Source organism: Podarcis gaigeae (assembly GCF_964106915.1).
Source record: "Podarcis gaigeae genome assembly, chromosome: 4".
Classification (NCBI taxonomy): domain Eukaryota; kingdom Metazoa; phylum Chordata; class Lepidosauria; order Squamata; family Lacertidae; genus Podarcis; species Podarcis gaigeae.
In genome coordinates this window covers 47,369,672-47,395,904 of record NC_139677.1, presented here as the reverse complement: position 1 = coordinate 47,395,904, position 26,233 = coordinate 47,369,672, and the positions used below count along the sequence as shown (strand labels likewise).

The window sequence follows — 26,233 nt, the reverse complement described above, 5'->3', positions numbered from 1 at the left end:
GCTCTCTGTTTTCCTATTGGTGCCAAAATAACTGCTGAGGTTTATGCCACACAGACACATTGAGGGGTGGCAGTAGGACACCTCTTTTGGTTACATAACAGTGTTACAGTTATTGTAGCCTTGCCTCATGTTGTGGATATACGAAAGGAAAAAGTCACTGTGGCCTTCAATATATTAAAAATAAATTAGAAATTATTACAGTAAGTTTGGTCCCATAATCAGACCTTAAAATGTCAGTTTTGTTGTGAAAAAGCGGAAAGGTTATATATTTTAAAGATCTTGCCATTTGATTGTTCAAACTAATTAACAGGTACCTGACAGCTGGTTTAAAATTGCTGCTAAACGTCCCTGCTGACTCACACGGTGACTACAAATTTAATGTTCATTAAAATATGTCACAATTGGAGATCAAAAATTGTGACCATCTGTCAGCATAACCTTAAGCATACGTTGTTCTTGATAAACTGTGCCTAACCCTATGACCTGAGTAAATTTCCATAGGCTAAAATATAGCACATATCTATATCAATCCTCAACACAAGCCCCATAATATTGAAAAGGGCAAATACTGGCAGAACAATTTGAAAAAGCAAATCCTTGTTTTTGCTAAAGGGAGTCTGAGAGAGAGAGATACCAGATGGTGGTCTTTGTATTTGTTAATCTTTTACTTTGACTAAAGTTTAGATTTTTAGATTTTACTCAGTACCAGAAATATTAGGGAAATAAAATGAAATTAATTGGAGTTAAAATTATAGCAAGTTTTGTAGTTTAACTACCCTCTGCAAATTATAGTTACCAGGATGCTTGCGAGGAAGCCATTTCTTTAATTATATGGTGCGGATGTGACCCCAGTCAAATGACAATCATTCAATTAGCGTTTGAAAAGCTCACTCCTTTTCTTATTTCTGAGAAACATATTTGTTTCCTGTTAATTGAAAAACCTAAGGAATATTGGTACAGCCTTTTGATCAACCAATGTAAGCGCCAGAACTAGAGGTAAGATTGAGACAAACCACTCTTGAGGCATAGCTCATTGAGGCAACTCTATTCTACGATGTGTTTGAAAAGTACCAACAGTGAGACAGTCTATTTAATTTAGATTCCTTATTTTGAATTTATATACCTTATTCTCTAACATCAGAATGATATCTGATGTGGTCAACACATTGATGAAAAGAGCAATAATCACAAAAGCAAACCAATTAAAACCTTCCCAAATCCGGATGAAAATAGCACAATTCATGATTAAATCCTTATCTGAGAAAAGTAGTCGGAGCAGTTTGCTAACCAAAACTAGAGAAAGGCATCCCTTCCTTGGCTGTTTCTGCCAACAGAGTACCATAGGGCCAAGGAGAATCTGTGGGAAAGATATGGGTGTTTCCCAGAACAGATGATATAAGCTTCCATCCAGTCCTGTGGTAGTTTGAAGGTTGGCTTGGATGTAATTTCTCATAACCCATTGCAGCACTCAGATATTGGCTCAAGGATCTGCACTACCCCTCATGGGTTTATCAAAGGGCTGCGTGTTGATAACACATAGGTGACCCTATGATCACTCTTGTTCAGGTCATGTGTGTGTTAAAATTTTTGTCCTGCCTATTTCTCCAAGGAGCCTGAAGGCAACTAACAGTAGTAGAAACAGAATAGAACAGAAGTAATTCCTAAAGAATGCCTGTATATTTAGAAGTTAATAAATTTAACAATATCCAACCTCTTTAACAAATTATCATTATTTAGGGAAGCTTCTTAAGGTTTAATGTTTTACTATGTTTTTATATATGCTGGAAGCTGCCCAGAGTGGCTGGGGCACTTCAACTGCCTCCCTAAAATGAGATGAAAAATTGAGTATCATCCGCAAGCCAATTTCAGGATTACCTTCCGCAGCACTTTCATATAGATGTTAAATGTTGATTTACTGTTGTTTTAGTGTTTATTGGAAATGATGTTTTAATGTTTACTGTGTGCTGCCTTGGCACTTACTGAAGGGCAGGTGATAGATATCTATTTTAAAAATACATAAATGAATAAAATGACATACTTGATTATTGTGTTCAGTGTAAAAAAGAAAAATATTGATTCAAAATCTTTTTCCAGTCAACTTCGACTGACTCATTAGGTTGATTACCAATATGAAGTTATTGTTGATAAACATAACCTTTTTTCTCATTTCCTACTTAATTTTTTTATTATGAATTCTGGGTAAGTGTAAAAATAAGTTGAAGAATACACAGGGATTTCCAAGAGTTTTCTCACTGACTCTTATTTAACACCAAGAGTATCAGTAGCATCTAGATAACCTGGACTATGTTTAAGACTGTTAGAAGCCTATAGTTTTCTTTTTAAGGAAAAAAACATCAAATGACATAAACAATATCACATCATCTCTGTTATGAGCAAAGTAATGTTAAATCTGGAAATTATAGCAGTGTTAACTGTTTTTCTGGATAAATTATATCTGGAGAATTACATTGGTTTGTAATTCCTAGGCTGTAATATAGTAAGTTTTTATTTGCTAATTTAGTGCAGCCTACCTTGTGCCCTCAAGATGTTTTAGACTATAAATCTCATCAACCCAAGCCAGCATGGCTGGTTGAGGCCAGAGCTTCAGATACTCTCCCCAAACAACCAGTAGTCGCCTTCATAATAATAATGGGGAGGGGGTTGTATCACATACTTCATTCCATATTAACATTTAAAAGTCTGCTTCATTTGTCATTTAAATGTCTTTTGGGACTCAATTAGTTTAAAGGTCATCTATGAAAATCTGCTTAGAATTGCTGCTTTGCATGTATATTAGTGAATATACTTGCATTAACTTATTTTTAACATTAGTGTTTATATTGTAGGCTTATTGCGGTAACAAATCATAAAATGCACTCAGTTAGTCTAGTACATTTATACCGAAAAACACGTGTTGCTCATAATTTCTAATGGTCTCACTATAACAGCATTCCTTTTTACAGTAAATCATGCTTTCATAGTTGTAGCTGCAAGAAGGACTGTGCAGTAAGCTACACTTTTTAATAAAATAATTCTTTAGGAGCCTCAGAATATGGCATAGAGGCATTATGTCAAGTCTAGGTGCTTGTGTAGTCCAATCTTCTCCCTCACCTGTTGCTTCCCAGATGTTTTGGAATACAGTTTATTTTCTTGCCCATTGTACACATCACATCATATTTTTACCATCTCCTGCTCTTTTTAAGATGTACCAGTACATCAATCATTTAATAGCGCGTTTCCTGAATGACTTCTTCTATTTTACAGATATTGAAAGGAGAACTGGAAATCAAGAGAAAGACTATGGATAAACTCAACTCACTCAGCCAAGATCTCCTTTCAGCTGTGAAGAGTAAAGCTCTATCTCAAAAGCTGGAAGGGTGGTTGGAAAATGTGGCTCAGCGTTGGGATAGTTTGGCACAGAAACTGGAGAGCAGTTCTAAGCAGGTTTGTCATCACTATTGTCCTGTCAGCTGATGACAGTTAAATCATATGCCTGTGAAGTGACTGAAGTGGAATTGGCAAGGTTTCAAATCTTTTTCATTCTGAGTTTGTTTTAGACATGAGCTTCTTCTGAACTAGAATAGGGGTGTGTGAAACCTGTCCTTTCATTTCCACAGGGTTTTCTACTCTGCCTCACTAGGCTTTCAGATATTCACAAAAAGTCCATGAAATATTTTTGGTTCTACAAATACGTTTTGCACAGTTAGGGGGTTCTTCATTTTTTACCTTGATAAAAGCTGTTGTGTGAACTAATGTGTATCATAAGGGTAGACTGGCACATGCACATTTATATTTTACATGCGCAAGTGCACACACAATTTTCTGGTTCCATCTTTTAAGGATTTTGTTGGATTCAGGCTTTGTTGTAGTATAAGAACTGGATGCCTCTGCCATAAAAACCAAATGTGATAGAGACACCCACATGCTTGTTCAAGGTTAACAGTTACTCACGTGTAAGGAGAGGAAAATAGGGTGGCTACTACTACCATTGCTGATAAATGGTTACTATAGAGATGCCACACCATGTTAGTGATAGAAAATGGAACAGAGATCTCTATAGCCAATCTAATAAATCATTAATTTGCTGGGTAACAAATTTAAGGTTCAGCACCAGTTAAATAAAATTGTGTGCAATTTCTTATGTATGCTCCATTCCAAATATTAGTAGAGTGACTTTAACGTTTGTTAATTTAAATAGGAATACGAAGCCACTCCCAATATTGCCAATGAAGCTGTTTGTTTCAAATATTGCTTCAGATGAAATTTGGTGCCAGCATATAGATGCTCAGAACTGCATTCATGATTTTTGTTAAATGTATCAAAACTTGATGGGCTTCTTCAAAAATCCTCAGCTGTTTGGCTGAGAAAGAACTCCCAAATGTTCTTTGAACATTGCTATAAATTTTGCAATGCTGTGTTTTGCATGGGTTTGGGCTATGGAGTAGGTCTCATCATTTTGCTATACATACTGCAACATAAAGGTAACATCTGAAGGCAGAATCTGATAAATCTGCTGTTTCTTACCTCTTGGCATTAATTTATTGATCTAATAAATTGATATTTGGCCTGTCAGGGAAAACCTCAGAAGCTGCACATTTAAATTATCTGAATGCAAATTGCCTCCATTTTTGGACTGGTTTACTGTTTACTACAAAGCAGAAGAATGCCAGGGATTTTATCTCCTTGTGAAATTGAGAAATAAACTTTTAGCACTCATCAATTTGCATGAAGCATTAGCGAAGGCATGTTTTTAATAGTAAGGGATGCCACTTGAATATGTTTTGGGACAGCTAGCAAGGCAGGCTTTTCAAGCCACTGAATTATTTTCCAGCCCATTAATCCAAGCCACAGAAAACCAGTTTCACCCTTCCTTCCCTTTAAAAAAAACCTTCAAAAATCAAGCTGTCAAACTCAAGTAGGCACCTATCCCGGCCTGCCTTTGATAGCTACATCTGCAAAAATTGCAAGAGGTAATCCAGTCTGTAAAAAAATTGTAGAACAACAGGTTCTTTTGCAGTTGGTAACCTATTCTCACAATAATTTTCTTGCCATCATAGTTTTGTTATAGATTATCTCCCTATGCAATTTAGTGGAACCACTTCTCATGGGGTGTCTGAGGCTAAATTGGGATGCCTTTGCAACTGAGGATTGCATGTACTGACGACAGCCAAGCCCAAGCCATTAAGATCACTGCAGGGAATAGCCTGGGCTGACTGTTCCCCTGACAGTGCCAAGCACTGCAAACTCAAGTTGCAAGCAGGCTAGTAGTAGCCTTTTATAACTTAGGCTATGTACACATTAGCAATCTGCAACACAACAAGGTTGTTCTCCCCTGCCGCCATTCAAGTCGCTTTATTACATTGCTGTGCACACTAGAGACAGGGCAGGGTTTTCTTCACCCAGCATGTATTACAGTGGTACCTTGGGTTAGGTACTTAATTCATTCCGGAGGTCAGTTCTTAACCTGAAACTGTTCTTAACCTCAAGCACCACTTTAAAGCTAATGGGGCCTCCTGCTGCTGCCGCGCCGCTGGAGCATGATTTCTGTTCTCATCCTGAAGCAAGGTTCTTAACCAGAAGCACTATTTCTGGGTTAGCGGAGTCTGTAACCTGAAGCTTATGTAACCTGAAGCGTATGTAACCCAAGGTACCACTGTACTTGATTTGTTTCCTCATACTGAACTCCAATTCACTTAAGCTTTTTATGGTACTGAGACCAAGAGAGGATCCACACCATACATTTAAAGCACATTCAATGCTCATTTAAAGCACATGGCTTCCCACAAAGGATCCTTTGAACTGTACTTTGTTAAGGGTTCTGGGAACTGTAGTTCTTTGAGGGGAAAACTGCACTTCACAGGATACATCCAGGAAGCCATGTGCTTTATATGTACATCAAATGTGCTTTAAATGTATGGTGTGGATTTGCCAAAGGGGAACTTTGACTAGCATGAGGTCTGTAGAAAGAACCGCCGTGTGTTCTACCACAGTAACATCTGGTATGCTTTGTTCTTATGTGTCAGGAAAATGTTGCCCTGGAGGGCAAGAAAAAGAACCATTAATGCCATCAAGAATGCTTCTTCTTGTCTAAAAAACTGTTCCATTAGTAAAAATGAGCACAGGTCATTTAAGAAACACACACAAAATAAATTGAGTGGTTGTGAATATGTAATTTGTTCTTCTTTACTTCAGTTAGTTTTCTAAGCTATATGCCATTTGTCTGCTGAAGTAGCCAGCTGTTGAAGCAAAGAATATGAATGAACACATACATATTCTCTAATTTGTTTCACAAAATCCAACTTCTCATTTTCACCTTTGTTTGCTTGACTTGGTATAAATGGCATCATAAATACATTCTATTTAAGTTTCCTCCTGATTTTTATATTGACTTTTTCATATGTCTTATTCACCTAGCATGAGTCAGATAAAACAATTTGGCTTGAGTTCAATACAGTGTTGTTTTGTTCTGAAGGTCAACCCATGAACAAGGAAGAGCAGTTTCTCATTATTTTCTATTGCCACTCCAAACAGTCTTTATTAAAGTCTTTCAAGCAATGTGTGACCTCTGTTTCAATACTTCTCACAGATTTCACAGGCTGTTGCTACCACTCAGACATCACTAACACAGACAACAGTGATGGAAACTGTAACTATGGTGACCACCAGGGAGCAAATCCTGGTTAAGCATGCTAAGGAGGAACTCCCACCACCGCCACCCCACAAGAAGAGGCAAATAGTTGTGGATTCTGAAATTAGGAAAAGGTGAGGACTGGGGAAAGTGCTTAAATGAGGGAACATTTTTTCATCAACATTATTAAAAAATAGAAGTATTTATATACTGCAATATCAGGACAGTGTAAATACTGAAGATTTAAATTAAAGTGCAAATGTTTAAATGTTTAATGTTATCTTTTAAATCAGTGGTATATTCTTTTCTATAAAGCAGGCTTTGTTTCTAACTGGGTTACCCGATAATTTTAATGTTTTATATAATCTTTCTCATGGCATAAAAATCACATCTGGAAATCTAGCAGAATGTAGCAGAAGTTCAGCGCTCATTTCCATGTTAATTGCTTCCAGAAAAAAATCTGCTTGCAACCCCATTATCCTGTAAAATTGTGGGAGTGTTGTGCTGTAATTTCCCTGCAGTTTTTACGGATCATGCCACCCACCCATGGTTCAAACAAGACATAAAGGTGAAAAGGCTATTGTAACTGCACGAAAAACAGAAAACTCTAGTCTGCACTGAGGTGGTATTCTAGCATATGGTTATTTCCTGCCATTGTCAAAGGGGAACAGAACCATGCATGTGCCTAAAGGGTGATAACATGTCTGATGACGTTCACTGTTGTGTCCCATCATGCTCACTGATGTGAATGGAATTTAGTGTGACATGACAGTATATTGCTCAAAAAACCACAGTTCCACCATGCAACAGGTAATCCAGTGTAAAAGGAACATTAGAAACCAGGGCAGAGGCAAGCATTACAAGCAGGAATACTAATACAATAATCCCCACGTCTGAATCAAGAATCACCAGCAGGATGACATCACAAACACATTTAGCTGTGTGATGATTCCAACAAAGGCAATAAGATTTGGCTGCCTTCGCCTTTCACATTCCTCTTATGAAGATTTGCCATGCAACCACTGGGGCTGCACCTAGTATAGTACCATTACAGGGCGTTTCCACCTGGATGCCTGTGCCTTGGCTAATGCAATATTTGGTTGGAGGGTCCTACAGCAGATCCTACCACCTTAATACCTGCAGCCTTCTCACTCTAGTAAGGTTGGCTGTTGTACTTTTCATCCTGCTGACTGAATACTGGGAATGGGGGAAAAGTACAGTTGTGCTTACCTGAAGTGTAGTTTTCCATAGTTAGCTTGACTGCATGTCCAGTTATAGTCACCCCTTAGTTACACTGTGAGGTAGGATTTTCTTTCTTCTATGACTCCTGATTTTCTCAAGTTTGCCGAGTCTGCAAACTGCATCATGGGAGCCCCACTTCCCTAAAGGTTGCTGCCTCCCTTCCACTGAGATGAGGAGGCAACAACCTGACCTTCTGCTGGGAATGGAATACTACATTTCAGGTAAGTACAAGTGTGCTTTTTCTGCCTTGAGTTCCACAATGAAAGAGCCTCTGAAACAAATGAAGATAAGAAAGAAAGACTGTATTGTGCCAGGCCTTGTTTTTCTTAGGAACACTGGAAGGAGATAAGAGTAGGATGGAGACAGAAACAATAGCTATGGTTTACAATTAAGTTACTATCTTCAACCACTGGATGGACTAGGCATGTCTGAAATTCAAATTAATATGGACCATGAGAACCAACTGTAAAAAGCTAAATATGTTTTGAGCCTCTTTTACATGCAGGATGACTGCAAGTCTCCATATGTCTTTAATAATATTGCTCTTGTATTCAAACCTCTCATGAAAAGGAGAACAAAAGAGGGTGCAGCTGCAGCAGTTTTTTATTCTGGATCAACCTAGCTTCAAAGCATCAGTCATGCAGACCTAAAACTGCTTCAAAACATCTAGTGCAGACCTTAAAACTTGCCCATCATCAATCATGGCTTTCCCAAAGTGAACTCTGGGGGATTGCAGTTCTGAAAGGGGACTAAGGACCGCTTGCAGATAAATCTCACAAACCTTGCCAAACATTCTCTTTTTTCTTGACAACTCTTTTACCCAGTAAAATAAATGCCAATCGAGATATAGCATGAATGCAGAGCTCAGTATGAAGTAAAATATTATGTTATTTATAGTTACTATAGTATTATTTCATTTTCATTTTTACACTGCGTTTTTAAAAAACATTTGTGTATGAGGGACGGGTGAGGATTTACATTTTTCCCTGAATGCTTCAGTGGTTCAGGATGTGAGGATTGAGGAGGAGGACTCTCCTCCTCTAGAAACTGGAAACTGCCTTCCCAGTCCTGGAGGAGATGCTTTTCCAGCCTTCCTGCAAGAAGAATAGAAAATCACTGATGAACACAAGATTTTTCTTTCTTCACCTGGGGCATCCCAGAAGAAATTTCCCACAGAAATTTCTACTACTTTTTTTATTCTTCCTGCTGTTGAATAAGCTAAAATACTAGATGTGTTTTTTAAATCCTACCCTCTGATACTTACAACCTCTGAAATACTTGTGAATGATACACTTTTTAGACCATAGCTAAAATTGCTCTGTACATATAATATGCCATGTCACTGTACAAAGACTGTTTGTCAGAGCGTCATTGTAGATAACTCTGGATCAGAAACTAGCTGCCAAGCCTTTTGAAAAAGGAGATGTATATTTAAAGCAGGATAGGTGCTCCATCTAGTGTCTTCTCATTTAGTGAATTTTAGATAAATATCTTTTTCTCTTTACAAAATAAACAGCTGATTTCAGTACAGCCAAAATAAAATATACTTTTAAATACAGTAATATGACTAAAGCTACTGATTTAATGTGCTCTGAATTTTTGCTCTTCGGCTCCTACTGAAAATCATGCAGCAATATTTCCATGCTCCATACAGTACCACTTTGCTCAAAACAATAAACAGTAGCTGACAGCCAGACTCCGACAATTTGAATCAGAAACAGTCTAGTAGAATATTTCAGCCATAGGCAACTGCATATGATTCATGAGCCATATGTTATTGGAAATATTCTACTGTGATCTTGCACTTTCTAGTTATGTCTCTAGATAGGCTGGATATGTGGCTCCTTGTCACACCACAGCTTCTCCCTTCAGGGTTATGTGTTGTATCATAGCTGTCGTCACTTACCTGTTTGTTTTCTGGAGGATTGTTCCTAGAAGGCCTCTGCAGAAAGAAGGGAGAGAGAATGATACAAGTAGTGAGGAACAGGGAAAAGAAGAGAGAATATGAAATTTTAAAGAGAATATGAAATTCCAGCAATAAGAAATGAACAGAAGAATTGGAACTGAAGACCTTAAGTGCTTGCTTTTTGCTGTTGACCAGATAACTTGAACTCTCTGCATTATCTATGCAGCATGGGATTTTTATTACTTTTACCTAAAGTGGTCTCCTTTTTGGAGTGACAGACGTGTTTTTTAAAGGCCTGTTTTTTCCTCAATACACCTTTTTAAAATTGTTTTTTAATTGTTTCCTATCTGGTCAAATTCAGATTTTTAAGAACCTCATTTTTTAATTTGTATGAAATACTGTATACACCTGATTTTTTCAAGTCAAACTGCAAGCATCTCTTAATAAAAGTCTTAAGAATTTTTTAAAAAAGAACCAGGAAAATGGAGGAAGGAGAGGAAGCAAATGGAAACAAAAGATGAATTGATTTCCTTCAATACTTGCCTACTGTGTCCTCCTTTATTAGAGACAAAACTACGTTATGTTGATCTGGCAATGCTTACATGGAAAGCGTCTCATCATACTTACCATGTAGACTGCTCTAATGACAAAGAGAAATGTCAGTCACTTCCTGGTTGTTTGAATATATTGTATTGGGCAATATAAACAAATGCAACAAGGAACTGTGGGCAGGCCTAGCAAGCAGAAAATACTGTGCCCACTGCTAAGTACCAGACCATCACAGAGCTAATCTCTCAACCAAACTGTTGTGAATGGAGGCAAACCCATCTTCCCATAAAGAGAAGCCATAGGTGTGTGGCCTGACAGATGCCAGTCACACACACACCCCGGTCATTGTTCAGGTGTCACCTGCCATGCCCCATGAGCTCCACACAAAGCAGCCCCCTCCAAGCCAGTTGCCAATAGGAGATGGTTAGTCAAGTGCCCTCCACACAATGTGTCTCAGGGTACTGGCCGTTATCTAAACCTCTTACCTGCCCATACTAAGTGCCAAACAAACCAAGCAACCAAACTGAACCCTATCCCACCATAAGCAGATCAAATTAAGAATGAAATAGCTGAAAAGAAGATCACCTCAAATTCAGGATACTCAGCACCATTTGGCAACTGGGTAAGCCCACTCTGATCAAGGGTGAGAGGGCAGGATGCTACTGCAAAGCAGAGAAGAAAGACTCAGGTGTTGAGCAAGCTGCTATATGCCAGCTCCTCCCCCTGAAGTTATTGGCCCATCGGCAATGGGTGGAGGCCCCCTCCTCCACACAAGACTTCCTTATTGGACTGGAGCAAACCCACTCCCAGCTGAAGGTAGGGAGTGACCTTTTTACATATACTGGAGGGGGGGACTACATTAAAATAACTTAAAATCCCACCTTAAACCCTGAAATTCAGCATGTGAAACTGGAGTTGTATCTGTACTAAAGGCAGAGCAACCCCTTAAATTAGAATGCATTTATACATTTATAAAAGGCCTGCTATATTGACAGATTGTGTGATATATTCAGGAACGCAGACTATTTAAAGCCTTTTTGTGTCTATGTCTGTAATTATGATAGCTCTTTTTCAGTTTTAATTTATACTTCTGGTTTAAACATCTGGTGTTAGCTTTAGTATGTCTTAGAAATATCCTGTGTCTTTTTCTTTTTCTCTCCCTCTTAGGTTTGATGCTGATACAACAGAGCTTCACAGCTGGATGACCCGCTCAGAAGCTGTACTCCAGAGCCCAGAGTTTGCAATATACCGAAAAGAAGGGAATCTGTCAGACCTCAGAGAAAGAGTTAATGTAGGAAAATATTCATATACTTAACAATTTATATTAGAATCACAGAAAAAGTTTGCTAGAAAACCCTGTCTCTTGAAGTACAACTTGTGTTTGACTATTTACCATCCATTGTTAAACAACCATGTGTTGCTCTTTAGCCTGAGTTTGAGAAAGGGAAATTTTTAACTCAAAGCTTCACTGTCACCCATCCTAGCTGCATTGTTTGTATACAGGACAGGGTGAGTGCTACGAAATGTAAAACTCACTGTTTGCAGCTTTGACAAACATCCAAGGCAATGCATAAAAATGAGGAAAGTAAATGCTATTTTTCAAAACATGAATTCTGAAAAATCGTGCCCATGAGTTGGCATATCATATCCATTAATGGATATGATATGCAACTATGAGCTGATATAGTTGAATGGATGGTACATGGCTCTGGGACAGTGCACCTCTCGGTGTCAGGTGCTGGGGGCAAGAACACAAGGCAGTCATGTCCTGTGCATATGGCCAGCCACTGTTAGAAACAGAATCTGGACTTGCAGATCCATCAAAGCAATGTTTTGGTTCCAGCCCTGCTCCTTTTTGAGGGTAGAAATGAATATATCTGCCAGGATTTTTAATCATCAAGCACTTTTACAACTGGCTTGTAAAAACATAAACCCAAAAAGCCATGTTATGCATAATTCAGTACAGCTATGCCTTTAAATGTGGTGGATCAGTAAATATTCCTGCACATGATGTTTGAAGGAACCCGTGTGTTTACATACACAGCTAATTTTGTAAAAATGCAGAACGAGATATTACATGCACAGCTTGGTGTTTCCTGAAATGCTGTTTTCTGTGTGGCCTACATTTTCAAAGTAGTGTTACTATTGTGCACTTTTCATTATCATGCTATCTCAGTGGTTTCCACAAACTACCTAATTGGAAACTGTGTTTTGTTTGTTTAGAGAACTATGTGCATTTGATATTTCAGGCCAGTAGGTTTGTTAGCTAGCCTGTGGGACTTGAACTACTCTATCTAGCCTTAAAAAGGTAAAGGTAAAGGGAACCCTGACCATTAGGTCCAGTCGCGGACGACTCTGGGGTTTATTAGCTTAATAATTCAGAACCTGAGCTTTTCCTCCATGGCAGCAGAAAGATTGTATACCTTTTTGAAAGTTTCCTTCCAGCACACCTGCTAAAGAAGCAGGAATCCTGCGCTGCCTTGTCCTGATTCTAGTAACCAGATCTGCAAGGTTGTGTGGAACATTGCAGAGTACCAACATTTCATCTTTTATCATCTCCTTTTATGCTTTTTAATATTCCTCTGATATGAGAACAACATTTTATACTTATGAAAAATCAGATGTATAAAGTAATGATCTGAATTATTCATGTTAACTTTTTATATAAAATAAATAATCCCTTGAAAATAATTAATAATATGAGTTGCTGAATAATTGTAATGTACACTTTCAATATCTGAGGCTTACCTTGGCCTTGGGTAGAACTGCTCACATGGGACAAGTAAGATTTGCTTCCTTGCCACTATTCAGCAGGCAACCTTATTTTAGCTCAGTCCAGAAAGGACTCAGCATATTTTGAACTGCTAGGTTGGCAGGAGCTGAGACCGAACAACAGGAGCTCACCCCATCGTGGGGCCTTGAACTGCCGATTGGCAAGTCCAAGTGGTACAGTGGTTTAAACCACAGCGCCATCCGTGTCCCTTATTAGCTGTAAAAGGGACAGCTATTGTTTGTTTTAAACATAGTTATGCAACCATGAGCGTTAGGTTCTTGTTCATCAGGTTATAACTCATTTTTAAATGTCTTCCTTGTGAAATAGTCAACTATTGCTCTCATGTTGCAGGCCATCGAACGAGAAAAGCCTGAGAAGTACCGGAAACTCCAAGATGCAAGCAGATCAGCTGAGGCCCTGGTGGAACAGATGGTGAATGGTAATTACATGGCAGTTGATTTAGATAATCTTCTTAGGGATTTGATAAAACACACAAGTTCATATTTTTCACATGAATTATATTAGCAAAGCACTTTGTGAAGGAACAGTTAATTAAAGTAAGTTTGTATTTTTCGTATGTTTCTTTTGAATGATATATTTTAATTAGAAAAGGAGAAACACTTGAAATTTAGCACCATGTGCTGAGACATAGTTCAAAACTATTTCTCCCCCCCAAAAAAAAAATAGGGTCCAGGCTATTAGCAAGCTGGTCTCAATCCTCATATACGAATTCAGTTCACAGTCCCATTTTTTGGTCTTAAGCTTTGGAACTGAATTTGTTTATCATCTTAAAACTTGAGGAAACTAGATTAAAAGTTAAATTATCTGAAAAGGATTAGACCTTATTTTTAGTGTGTGTCACTTTGATCATATGGCTTTCCTGTAGTTTCTTCAACTTGTCTCCTTTACCCCATAATAGTATGCTTTTCTTCTTTCCTTTAAGTGTTTGTATCCACTTGTTCCTGCCTGCCAACCTACCTTTTTTACTTTATCTGTCTCTTCTTTCAGTCTGTGCATCTACCACCAACAATATTTTCAATACCAGTTTTTACAATCCTATTTGCCATCTCTGTGCATTTTGCTTCCCATTAAATAGATAATTCAAAGATCAGTTTCTCTGATGGGCAGTTATATGGGCAGTTACCATATAATGTTTATTGTTCCACTTTGATTGTGAATTGGATTTTTTAAAAAAAAGAAAATCTAATTGATTAAATACCTAGGCTGTTCTTATGCACTAAATAACAGAGTGCAAAGAGTACAGATCTAACTGTTATATCTTGGAGTAGATTTCTAGGTCTTTTACTCTTCTACATACAGAAACATACTGGCAAGATAGCATCTTTCATTGCACATTTAGAGGGCCTGGGATATGCTGTGTAGCACAGCTGTGCCCTACCATAGAGCGGTATAGTTATAGAGATATGATGGCCTGGCACACACACACACCACACACAGAGAGAGAAAATTGGGGAAATGTCCCCCATCATTTTTCTACGTGACCTTCCTATTTCTGGGTGTGGCCAGTGGACTCAGTAGGGGTCCTAAGTGGGCTGCCCTCACTGTCATCCTATCCCTCAATATCATCTGCCTGGGATAGTTGCCTCAGTCTGCCCAATGGTAGGGTTAGCTCTGAGTAGTGCGGTAATGCTGAGGACCAAGCACCAATTGTTGCCTTAGCTTCTGCTAAGTGTCCTGCTGTTAAGATAAAATAATTGATTGGCTTAGCAGCATACGAAGCTGCCTTGTACTGTGTAGCCCAATGTTGTCTTCTCTGACCACCAGTGGCTCTTTCACATCACCTGCTATCTGATAGAGCTAAATCGAGATGCTGGGGATTGAACCCAGAGCCTTCTGCATATAAAAGACACATTGTGATCTTGTGCTATAGCTCCTTCTCTGTTATGCCAGCTGTCTGGGAAGCATTTACAGTTGAAAGTTTTCTCATTTAAAACATCAACAAGACTTTATGTGTGAGTATTGTTGAAGTACCTTCCATCCTGATACCAGTGTAGCATTTTGTAGAAATATGAATGGATGATTGGTTGTTATGACAGATTAGAACAAAGTTCTTGTTGTACTGAAATAGATGCTCCCTGAATATATTATGTTAGGAGGCATCAAAATGAGTACAAAGTGAATTTGTAATGATATGACACATAATGAGGATGAAATCTGGTATATTCATTCCAAGTATCCTTGGAAGTCGAGAGCTAAAACTTATTGCTCTACATTGAAGCTATGGCTAATGAAGAACGCATTTGACAAGGTATACTTCACATTAAGTGGCATTTCAGAAGACTTTGTATATAAGGTGCTGAACAATTAAAATTATTTTAACACAATTTGATATGCACAGTACACAAGGTAATAAAATTAATGAAGGCACTTCAGGTACTGATCTCTATGTCCTTTGGGGACAATGTATTTATTCACTGCCGATATCAGGGGTTGTTCTGAATATAAAATGTGAAACGATTTATGAGCCATTAACCTTGAAATTATAATATATTACCACAGAATTGATATTGTATTATTCATCATGCCTGATGTTGATGGAAAGAGTTATGTACCTGCTTAACAACAGTGGCAACGTTTCCCCTCCAAAATTATGTATTCAGGAAGGACTAGTGGTTAGTGCAAAGCAACTCTGTTATGTAATATAACTTGCAATAAACCATGAAATTAAACCATTATATTCAATTAAATCAGCTTAAATTTGCACACACACACACACGATATTTAAAGTTATTACACTCATCCTTCCAGAGCAATCCTATGCACGTCTATTCAAAAAGTAAGGTCTTATTTATATGTTATGCAAAATACTTGGCTTGCAGCCATATTAGGTTTTTTAAAAATAATTTAAAATCCTAGTTAAGGGTTTCCCAATTTCCCTCAAGACTATAGTGTACAAGCAGAGGAGTTTGATCCTTTGTCATCTGAGATCCTGATAAAAATTGCCATTAGTAAAAGAAAAGAAATATTCATGTGCCAATGGAAGCACCCCCCTCTCCCATATTGTAAACTGCAGCACCAGGACATGATTTCCATTGGCGGTCATGTTTGGGATGGTAAGGTTTAAACCTCCCTTCTCTGCATGCTACAGTCCCAGTGGAAATCAGAGGGCCCTATACTTTGGATTATTTTTTTATAAATATCTTACTTGATTTTCAGGTGAGGCCTAAATCTCATTGAATTCAATTAAGGATTGTATCCTTAATTTGCCCTTAGGGAGACAGAAGGCTTAAGCCAGGCTGCTGGACTAGATGGGCCATTGGCCTGATCCAGCCAGGCTCTTTTTGTACAGCTTAGTGATACCTGAATTAGCAATCAAGAGCATGAGCAAAACTTCAGCCTTATGTAATGCTGGCTCCCCTCCCCTTTGCCTGCATGGCCGCCAGAAGGACTGCTGCAGCATTTCATTTCGCTTTCACAGAATCCCAGTTTAGGTTTAGGATCAGAGTTCTTCTTGACCTAGTTCCAGTTACAGATAGGTAGCCGTGTTGGTCTGCCATAGTAAAACAACAACAAAAAAAAATTCCTTCCAGTAGCACCTTAAAGGCCAACTAAGTCAGTTCTTGGTATGAGCTTTCGTGTGCATGCACACTTCTTCAGATACACTGTGTATCTGAAGAAGTGTGCATGCACACGAAAGCTCATACCAAGAACTGACTTAGTTGGTCTTTAAGGTGCTACTGGAAGGAATTTTTTTTTTTTATTCTTCTTGACCTAGATTAAGGTTACCAGACGCCCCCATTTCCCAGGGACAGTCCCCGGATTTCCAAATCAGTCCCCATACAAAATCCATTGAAGTTGAAAAGTGTCCCGGGATTCATTGAAAAAAATCTGGTAACCTTAACCTAGATAGGCTACCTTCCCAGGTTGACGAGCCCCACCTTCCCCTCTTTTGGGATATGATAAGGGAACCAGGATATGGCATTTTATGTGGATAATGAGGAAGAGGGGATCATGGCAGCCTTTACTACCCATTGGTGTGTTCCCAACTGGACAGTTTCTGGATATTCTATTTTACTGAGAATGTAGCAAAATAATGATTAGGGTTTAAAAAAATGTTTTATATACAATCCAGTAATCAAAGACTTCCAGATATACAGTGCTAGGATTTCCCCAACATCACTGCCTTTGATATTATATTGTGTTAACATTTGCTCTGGCAAATGCTGTTCATCATTCTCTTCCTTGTTGGCATCCTGTGATTTGGGATGGTCTGGCGTTTGCTCTGTGGGCTCTTTGTACTCTGTGTTTCCTGCTTGCTGTCCTTTCTCTGACCCTTTTGATTTGTAATCTGTGAGGATGTAAATTAGCAAATTGTATCTCTGTTATCTGGGGCAATTACTTGGTGTATTGAACTTCCAAAATAGTCATAATAATGTTTTTCTATGTAGTATATGTAGGGCTTTGGCAATATTCACCCTGTTCCTAGTACATGTGTGAATACATACTGTACTAGTTTACATTTGCTGCCTGGTGGAAAAATTTGTCTTCTTCTTCTGTGTAACTTCCCATTTCACACAATTGATTTCATTAGTTCTACATTATCTTATCCTAATGCTTCATTTTTGCAGTGCAGTTCATCTTAGCAATAATACTTTCCTAGACTTTTACAGGGGCATTAAAATCCTCTCTCCACTAACGCACAACATCTGTATGTTCAGGATCATTTCTTTGATGATAAATCATTTGTCGGTTTTATGAGATTTCTGATAGAGAAATAGGGTTGTTAAATTTCTTCTTTTTTTATCCACTGTGACCTAAAAATAAACGTTTTAAACTTCTCTCTCTCCCCCCCTCCCCCAAATCTTTCCTTCCTTCATTTTAGAGGGGCTTAATGCTGACAACATCAAACAAGCCTCAGAGCAATTGAACAATCGCTGGATTGAGTTCTGTCAGTTGCTGAGTGAAAGACTAGCATGGCTGGAGTACCAAAATAACATCATTGCCTTCTACTCCCAGCTGCAGCAATTGGAGCAGACAGTAATTACTGCTGAAAACTGGCTGAAAGCACAACCCACACCAACGGCAGATCCTGGTGCAGTGAAAACACAGCTAGATAAGTGCAAGGTTAGGAATTCTGTCCTGGTCTTTGCAGTATTGTGCTGCATACATATTGCTGCATCTCCTTTAGGTCTAACAATCAGGTTTTTTCTGCAGAGTGGGAAAAAGGAAATTTGTATTTTACTGTTCAGCTATATTGGCAGTCCTATAAGAGGATCAAGAAACAGGGCCTGCTCACATTATTGGCATTTTCAGCTTGTCACTGGGCTGTGTTGGCATAGTGGTGCAATGTATTTTATTTGAACAGGTGGTGCTCCACGCAAATGTTCTATATGGATTTCCCCATTTTCATGCTTCCATCATGAAAATTAGAGCGTCAAATTGTACACAAACTGTCACATGAGCACAACACTTCTACAGGTCTTATGCTGGCCTCATGTATGTACAGTGTGATCCCATGAGATCTGCCCCATATAGACTATTCCACAATTCTCTTCCCTTAGTAATGACCATTCAGTAATAGTGAAGGGCAGCAGCAAATGTCGTGCATGACCTCCAACCACGGGACACAAAAGCTGATGCAAAATTTTGCATATTGCATTTTAATATCTGCCTTTCTTGCTCTTCTGCTGAGAATGCAAGTTAAATCGGGAAGGGGAAGGAGTGAGAAGTAATAAGCATGTTATGAATGAGAAGCTATGGCAAACAGAGGCACGCCTACCATTTTCCTGCTAAAGGAGATCAAGGTGGCTTTGACAGATACCTAGAGCATCTCACAGTAGACACTGTGGAGACTCTTGAATGTTGCATAAGGGATTGAAAATACAGGGAAAGGGAAAGTGATATGTTTTATGCAAATGGAAATTGTCTACACTAGGTAAATATTACAATTCTATCTCCAATGTCTATGGGTGGATTGCAGGTGGCTCTTAGATCTCATTTGATAATTAGTACAAAACTCTGTGGTGTGGTGATTAGACTATCTGCCCATTTGCACTATACATTTAAAACAGTACTGTACCACTTGAAGCAGTCGTGGTCCCCCCCCCCCAAGAAAAAATCCTGGGAACTGTGGTTTATTAAGGGTTTGGAAAATAGTTAGGTAAAGGTAAAGGAACCCCTGACTAATAGGTCCAGTCGTGACTGACTCTGGGGTTGCGGCACTTATCTCACTTAATTGGCCAAGGGAGCTGGCCTGGTGTACAGATTCCGGGTCATGTGGCCAGCATGACTAAGCTGCTTCTGGCAAACCAGAACAGCACACGGAAACGCCGTTTATGTTCCCGTCGGAGCGGTACCTATTTATCTACTTGCACTTTGATGTGCTTTCGAACTGCTAGATTGGCAGGAGCAGGGATCGAACAATGGGAGCTCACCCCGTGGCGGGGATTCGAAACGCCGACCTTCTGATTGGCAAGTCCTAGGCTCAGTGGTTTAACCCGCAGCGCCACCGATGTCCCGTTGGAAAATAGTTAGGAGACCCCTATTCCCATCACAGAGCTACAATTCCAGAGTTCCCTGAGAAGAGGGTTTGACTACTAAGCTACTCTGCCTGCCCAGAGAACAGAGAACATTGCAATAAACAAGTCTTGGCTATCTTTGTCCAAGAATGGCTGTAGTTGGCATACCAGTTGTAGCTGGTAAAAAACACGCCTAGCCATTGATGCCATCTGAGCTTCCAATGACAAAAACGTTTTTTGAATGAGAGAAATATAGACTTCAGCAGGCATTTTAAGTAAGTTTTCTGATTTTATGGATAGTTTTAAGTGGTTTTATTTTTATCGCATCTTTTTCTTGTTACTGTACAACACCATATACAGATGTGAAGTGGTATATAACTTCTTGAAATAAAAATAAATTAATGCATTCTTATTTTTAAAATATATTTATATATTATTATACAGGATGAAGTCATCCACTTATCAACCCTTCAGCCTCAGATAGAAAAACTAAAGGTTCAAAGCAAAGCATTAAAAGAGAAACAACAAGGTCCAATGTTTCTAGAAGCAGATCTTGTTGCTTTTACCAACCACTTCAATCAAGTTTATGATGATGTGAGAGCTAGAGAAAAGCATCTACAAAGAAGTAAGTGTTACTGTTATTTATACCTCATTGCCTTCCAAAAAGCAGACATTTAATTTGACATGTGTGTGTGTGAAAATGGGTTGTATCCAAAAGAGTACACATCCCATCAGCACAAGGATTTTCACTTGTATGTCAAGGCCCCCAAGCCACCCCCAGGAGAATAAAGACACAAAGACGCAGAATTTAAGGTTAATGTTAATGGGCAAATTTAGGCCACAACTTTATTGGTTACAGAACGTGATGCCCCCTTGAATCAGCATTATGAGTCTTTAAATCTTGTTTGTAATGTAAATTACAATACATTCTGCGCATGTACCTACAGTGTTCTGTGGAATATGCAAAAGAGTTTTATTGATAGTGTAGCTAATTTAGAGAAACAAAGCTGGTTCCTGTTTGTAAGGGAAAGTGTTAGCAAGCAGGAGAAAGGATGAGACTTTTGCAGATGTTGATATATGTTGGGACTAAGTTTGTGGTTAGTCTGAATTCTTGTGATAGCTTTATAAAGTTTCACTAAAAGCTTGTACTTTTGAAATACCTTTTTTCAATTGTTGAGAAGTTAACAAAGTTAACAAATATATTTGAATGTTGAAGTACAACATTTTGCTTTATTTATATGGTTAGGAAGAAAACAAAAGTGTTGCCTTTCTGTGTGGTTTGAAGTGTATCTCATGTTCTGTATTGAAGGAAAAATCATACTTTTTAACTTTTACATAATACTAGCTCCTTCTAGTGGCTGTTGCAGATGTACTGACTGATCCATGCCTGAGGAAACTCAGATGCTAGGAACTGCATGTTTCAAACAATAAAGCTATAAAGGGACGCAGGTGGCGCTGTGGGTTAAAGCCTCAGCGCCTAGGACTTGCCGATCGAAAGGTTGGCGGTTCGAATCCCTGCGGCGGGGTGCGCTCCCGCTGCTCGGTCCCAGCGTCTGCCAACCTAGCAGTTCGAAAGCACCTCCGGGTGCAAGTAGATAAATAGGGACCGCTTACCAGCGGGAAGGTAAACGGCGTTTCCGTGTGCGGCTCTGGCTCGCCAGAGCAGCAATGTCACGCTGGCCACGTGACCCGGAAGTGTCTCCGGACAGCGCTGGCCCCTGGCCTCTTAAGTGAGATGGGCGCACAACCCCAGAGTCTGTCAAGACTGGCCCGTACGGGCAGGGGTACCTTTACCTTTACCTTTAGCTCCTTCTAGTGGCTGTTGCAGATGTACTGACTGATCCATGCCTGAGGAAACTCAGATGCTAGGAACTGCATGTTTCAAACAATAAAGCTATGCTAGGCAATGTAGCTTATATTGCACATTTAAAACAATCATTTTTTGCCATCAGAAAAGGAAGTGCATTATTCTGAAAAGGTGTGGAAATTTTTCCTTCATAATTCTGAAACTATAGCAGTCAATTTTTCTCATTTCCTGTTTCCAAAATTTAAATGAAGGCTATAATCTCGACACCAAAATGAGGCTTCAAACTGGCATCTACTGGCAATCCTAAAACATATAGGTTGGTGCCCTGTTTTTGCATCAGATTAGCGTTCTAGAAGTTAGTAACCATTTTCATTGGACAACTACACAGGGTAATTATCATGACTTATTTCCTAAGTACGATTTAGAAAATTTGAGAATTACGAAGGCTCCATGTTAGAATATAATCAAGTAGATTTCCCCCCTCACCTTGTCGTTTTCATGCTAGTTATTGAACAGTTAATTTAACCTTTTTTTGGTCTGTGAAAATGTACGGAGAAGCTGAAACTATTATTTGGGACTGGTTTGCTGAGAAGGCATAATTTTTCTATCAGTTGTCCTTTGTATGTAGCCATGAACTCATCTACCAGAGTGTACTTCTAGAAAACCCTGTATCAGTCAAAAAGAGCATATAAAGCATGTAACCAAAATGTTAATATTTTACTTTCTTTCTTTCATTTTTTGTTTTTTGTTTTCAGAAGTTTGAAGAACATGCATATTTTTAACATTTTTGGTTTGCATTTAAGTTCTTGTGAGTAGGACACTCTGCTCATGGAACACTTCCATTGGAGAATAAGGGGAAGCATGATTTTTCACTGATTCCTCCTTCCATTGTAGCTTTCTGTATCTCCCCAAACTGTTCTGGAGGTGTGGAGGAGCTGAGGTGGCATGTGGGTGGGAGCTGCAGAGAGAATGGAAGTCAGAAATTGCCTCCTTCCTCCAGTGAGATCCTCCATTGGATCTCAGCCTCCCTTTTGCAAGTAGGAAACATTTTTCACGGAAGAGCAGCTCTGAATCTGATCCTTTGTATACATTTTAATAGTATTCTGCTTCTTAATAATGGCTCATATATAACATAACACAGAATGCTGTGGTAAGGATATTTTGTACAAACATTGTGTAGGAAAATTAAAAATATTGTGTCACATTATTGCTAGCAGTGCAATTTATACTTTAGGCCTCAAGCAGTTTGAAGCATTATACTTTGCAGCAATAGTTTTTGTTAAAAATACTGAATGCTCTTTTGAATTATTCTGTTGCAACATGATTCTTTTTTGCTGAATTTATCACTTTTTAAGATAATATTTCCTAGGCTGCATTGTCGGATACAGATGAAAGTGGCTTATATTTTGCAACACAAATACAATCTCATTTTCTTGATTAATTATTTTCTCTTTAAAAGGAGAAACCAATTGTGAAATTTATTAGATAATATCTTCTTTTCTATCCCTGCTCTATATTTTTTCCAGTAACATATGCAAACTACTATCCATGAAAAGCTTTTCAGCAATCATCCAGTACACTATAATAAAGCAAGTGATGTTTGTTTTCATATAAATAATTTAGAAGAAAAACTCCAGTGAATAACCTCAGTGAATGCTCTTTATTCAACTTCTTCTACCATAGTAGTACATCAGATAAACTTATTAAACTAGTAGCTGGGCATATATTATATTTTGTCATTGTGTTGGTTTTCAAATTCTGCAATATGTTGTTAAAACTGTGGGGAATAGATAGAAGTGTGTGTGTGTGTGTGTGTGTGTGTGTCCCATGCCTATGAAACATCAGGAAATTTCCACTGCCTTTGTTACTGCCATTACCACACATGAATATGAAGTCATATTAGGTGCTATGTAGGACACAGAAGTGACAAAGAGCCTGTTCTGAGAAGTTAGAATATACAGGCCTATAAGTACATTACATATGCAAAATCTGTTTACAGCAACCAAACACTTGGTTTTCTGAAAGAAATTCTTTATCTCTTTACTGTGTTGGAGAGCCATAGCTCTTTTATTCAACTACAGTTACAAAGGTTTCTCTGGGTAAAAAAAGCATATTTAAATTGGTTTTAATGCAGTAGGTGTATTGGCTTGTACAGTAGGTGTGCAGTAAGATGTACAAGGCAAAAGTGAGGAAGAGGACAGGGTGAAATAAAGGACAGTAAAATGGGCTGACGGAGAAGTCATAGGTGGCATATGCTGCAGAAACGAGGAAGCTACAGTGGTTCAGAAAAGATTTTGGTGAAGAAGTTACTTGTGAATAGGAATCCAAAAGTTGAAAGAGGGAGACTTGAAGAAGATGGAAAAGCCTCTTCTGGGTAGTGAAGTGTGAATATCGTGTTATCTGTCCTGAATCTATTTAAGAGTTCCAATCAAATGTTCACAAAGGCTCAAGTGTTCACAAGGCACTTGCAAATTAGCCACTCCTCATGGCTGAATGCCTGGAGCAGAGGAAAGTGGCATAGGCAGGTAATTTCAGGCCTTGGTGGCATATATTTTCCCGGTGGGAACTGTGAATACAAGTCCCAAGATCCCAGTGGCAGGATAGAGATGCTTCACACATAACTTCCATTTTGAAGAATATAAATCTGATGTTTTCTTCTCAGCAAAAATGATGCATGAGCATCAATTTATTGCTAAGTATTCTGGTGAGAAAAAGATGCTACACCAGGACCTGGATCTGACTTTCCCTTGTCTTGTCCTGCCCCATGGTAAACATCTGGAGAATGAGGCATGCAGCAGCTGATTCCAAGTCAAGACCACCATAGCTTTTGTTACAACTCCTCTGCTCACCTTAGTCTTACCTACAAGTGCTTGATGCTTATCTAAGGCAGTGTTTCCCAACCGGTGTTCCGCGGCACACTAGTGTGCCGCGAGACGTTGCCTGGTGTGCCGTGGGAGAGGCGGGCGAGTCGGGCGGCGAGAGGCGGGGCGGCGGCGGCGAACACACGAGGGGCGGCGAGCGAGCGAGCTCCCACATCCCATCGCCGCTCGCTTCCCAAATCTCCATCCCAAACGCTCCGAGCCACTCCAAGAATCCCTAGGACGAAAGCAGCATCGAATTTCCGCCAATTAAAAAAAAAAAGCCTTATTGCCACCCTCTTCTAACCAATCGGAGCACAGCAGCGAGGAGGCTAAGATTACTCCTAGGAGCTTTAAGGGGAAACGCTGGTAGGCAGCTAGCCAATGGGCAAGGTGCTCTCCAAAGTGGGGTGATGCTGCCCAGCTAGAGAATTAGGAGGAGGAGGCTGGTATTAGGAGGTAGCCAATGGCCACAGGGGGGTGGGGGCAGGGTTGGCTGCTGCGCCGCAATTGGCAGCCCTGTAAACCACTTAGAAAATAGAGGCTGGGGTCGCTGCGCGAATGGCAGAGGAGCTGTCAGAAGAGGCTGTCTGCTGTCTGAAAGGGAGATAAGAGTGCCACCTCCCGCAGCCAATGGCTTCGGCATACCTGAGCGGCGCAGCCCAATCGAGGCTTTGGTGGGCGGGGCGGCGGGGGTGAGCCGCCCCCGTGCTCTGAGGAGAGACTTCTGTGGTGGAGGTTGTTGTCGGCGGTGGCAGAGATGGAGCCGTCGGGCTGGATGCGCGCCGGGATCCTCCTGCTGTTGGCGGCCCCGCTCTACGGCCGCGAGCTCCCTCCGGTGAGGGGGGAGGCATGTGAGGGACGCGGGCTGGAGCTTGACGCAGGTGCAGGGAGGGAGACGCACCTGAGGCAGCGTCAGCCTTGGCCTCGCCTCGGCGCCCCAGAACTCTCACAGTCGGCGCCTCTGAACATGTGCAGAGTGTGCAGGCAGCAGTTTTTCAGCGTGGGTCAACAACGTTGCTCAGAAGGAGGGTTGAGCCCAGCCACCTCTCTCTGAGGAAGCAGGCAGCATTAAGAAGCTGGAGTGTGTTTGTTTGTGTTGGTGTGGTGTGATGCAGCTCATATGTGGAGAGGAGGAGAAAGAGAGAGCCACACCTGTAGAAGTGAGAGTGCAGAATGGCCAGGTAGTTGTGTAAGGACGAGAGGGACTGGTGCATAGGTATAGTGAAGCAGGACAGATTGAGAAAGGATACAAAAGGAATGGGTGGACTCTACACTTTCCCCAAATCAAATGAGCAACCTCAGGACTGCTTTGAGGCTTTAAAATGTGGCAGAAGCTGATCAATGGCCTCCTCTGCCTCATTTGGTTTGGTCCTGAGAGCATTTCCCCCCACATTTGTGGGACCTTCATAGCTGAGAATCATTGACATTCACAGACTAAAGGCTAGTTTACAACACTGCACACAGCCACTGCGTTTTGTGTTAAAAGCTGATGTGTGCTGTGTTCAGTATAGGGGGCTGACATTCATGTGACCAGCTGCAGTTGCATGGCAGGAAGTTTCTAGAGTTTGACACCAACTCATTCCCCCAAAGCTCGCTGCTATACACGTGAACAAGCCCTAAATTGGTGTGTTTAGCTTTTCAAGCATGATTGCTATAAAAACTAAATACAGAGAGAGACTGAGAGCTGTTGACGAAGAGCTACGTGTGTGTCTTTCTTCGATTCCAGCCAGAATATCAGCTTTGTGTTCAGCCAAACAGGCCCAGGTTGCGCACTGAATAAAGTATTTTATAATTTTTCATATTTCTGTTTACTTACTATTTCATAATAAAGTAATTATAAAATACTTTCTTTGTGTTTATTTGATTACTATTAAAGAGAGTTACTTTATATATAGTCAATATAGGCACAGAGTTAATTTTTTAAACATTTTCTAATGGTGGTGTGCCTCGAGATTTTTTTCATGAAACAAGTGTGCCTTTGCCCAAAA

The 26,233-nt window shown here is 39.7% G+C and overlaps 1 protein-coding gene and 1 long non-coding RNA gene across 21 annotated transcripts in view; one reads left to right on the top strand and one right to left on the bottom strand.

The window, feature by feature from the left end:
* Positions 1-26,233, top strand: part of DMD (dystrophin) — a 991,104-nt gene that overhangs the window by 393,310 nt on the left and 571,561 nt on the right. For all 20 annotated transcript variants that reach the window (XM_083734089.1, XM_083734109.1, XM_083734093.1 and 17 more), the window contains 6 exons: positions 3,265-3,444; positions 6,587-6,762; positions 11,493-11,616; positions 13,450-13,537; positions 17,942-18,183; positions 20,022-20,202. In XM_083734089.1, the coding sequence (XP_083590215.1) occupies positions 3,265-3,444; positions 6,587-6,762; positions 11,493-11,616; positions 13,450-13,537; positions 17,942-18,183; positions 20,022-20,202 (991 nt within the window). The remainder of the gene's footprint in view (positions 1-3,264; positions 3,445-6,586; positions 6,763-11,492; positions 11,617-13,449; positions 13,538-17,941; positions 18,184-20,021; positions 20,203-26,233) is intronic.
* Positions 1-26,233, bottom strand: part of LOC310842606 — a 438,867-nt gene that overhangs the window by 194,674 nt on the left and 217,960 nt on the right. The gene's annotated exons all lie outside the window — the stretch shown is intronic.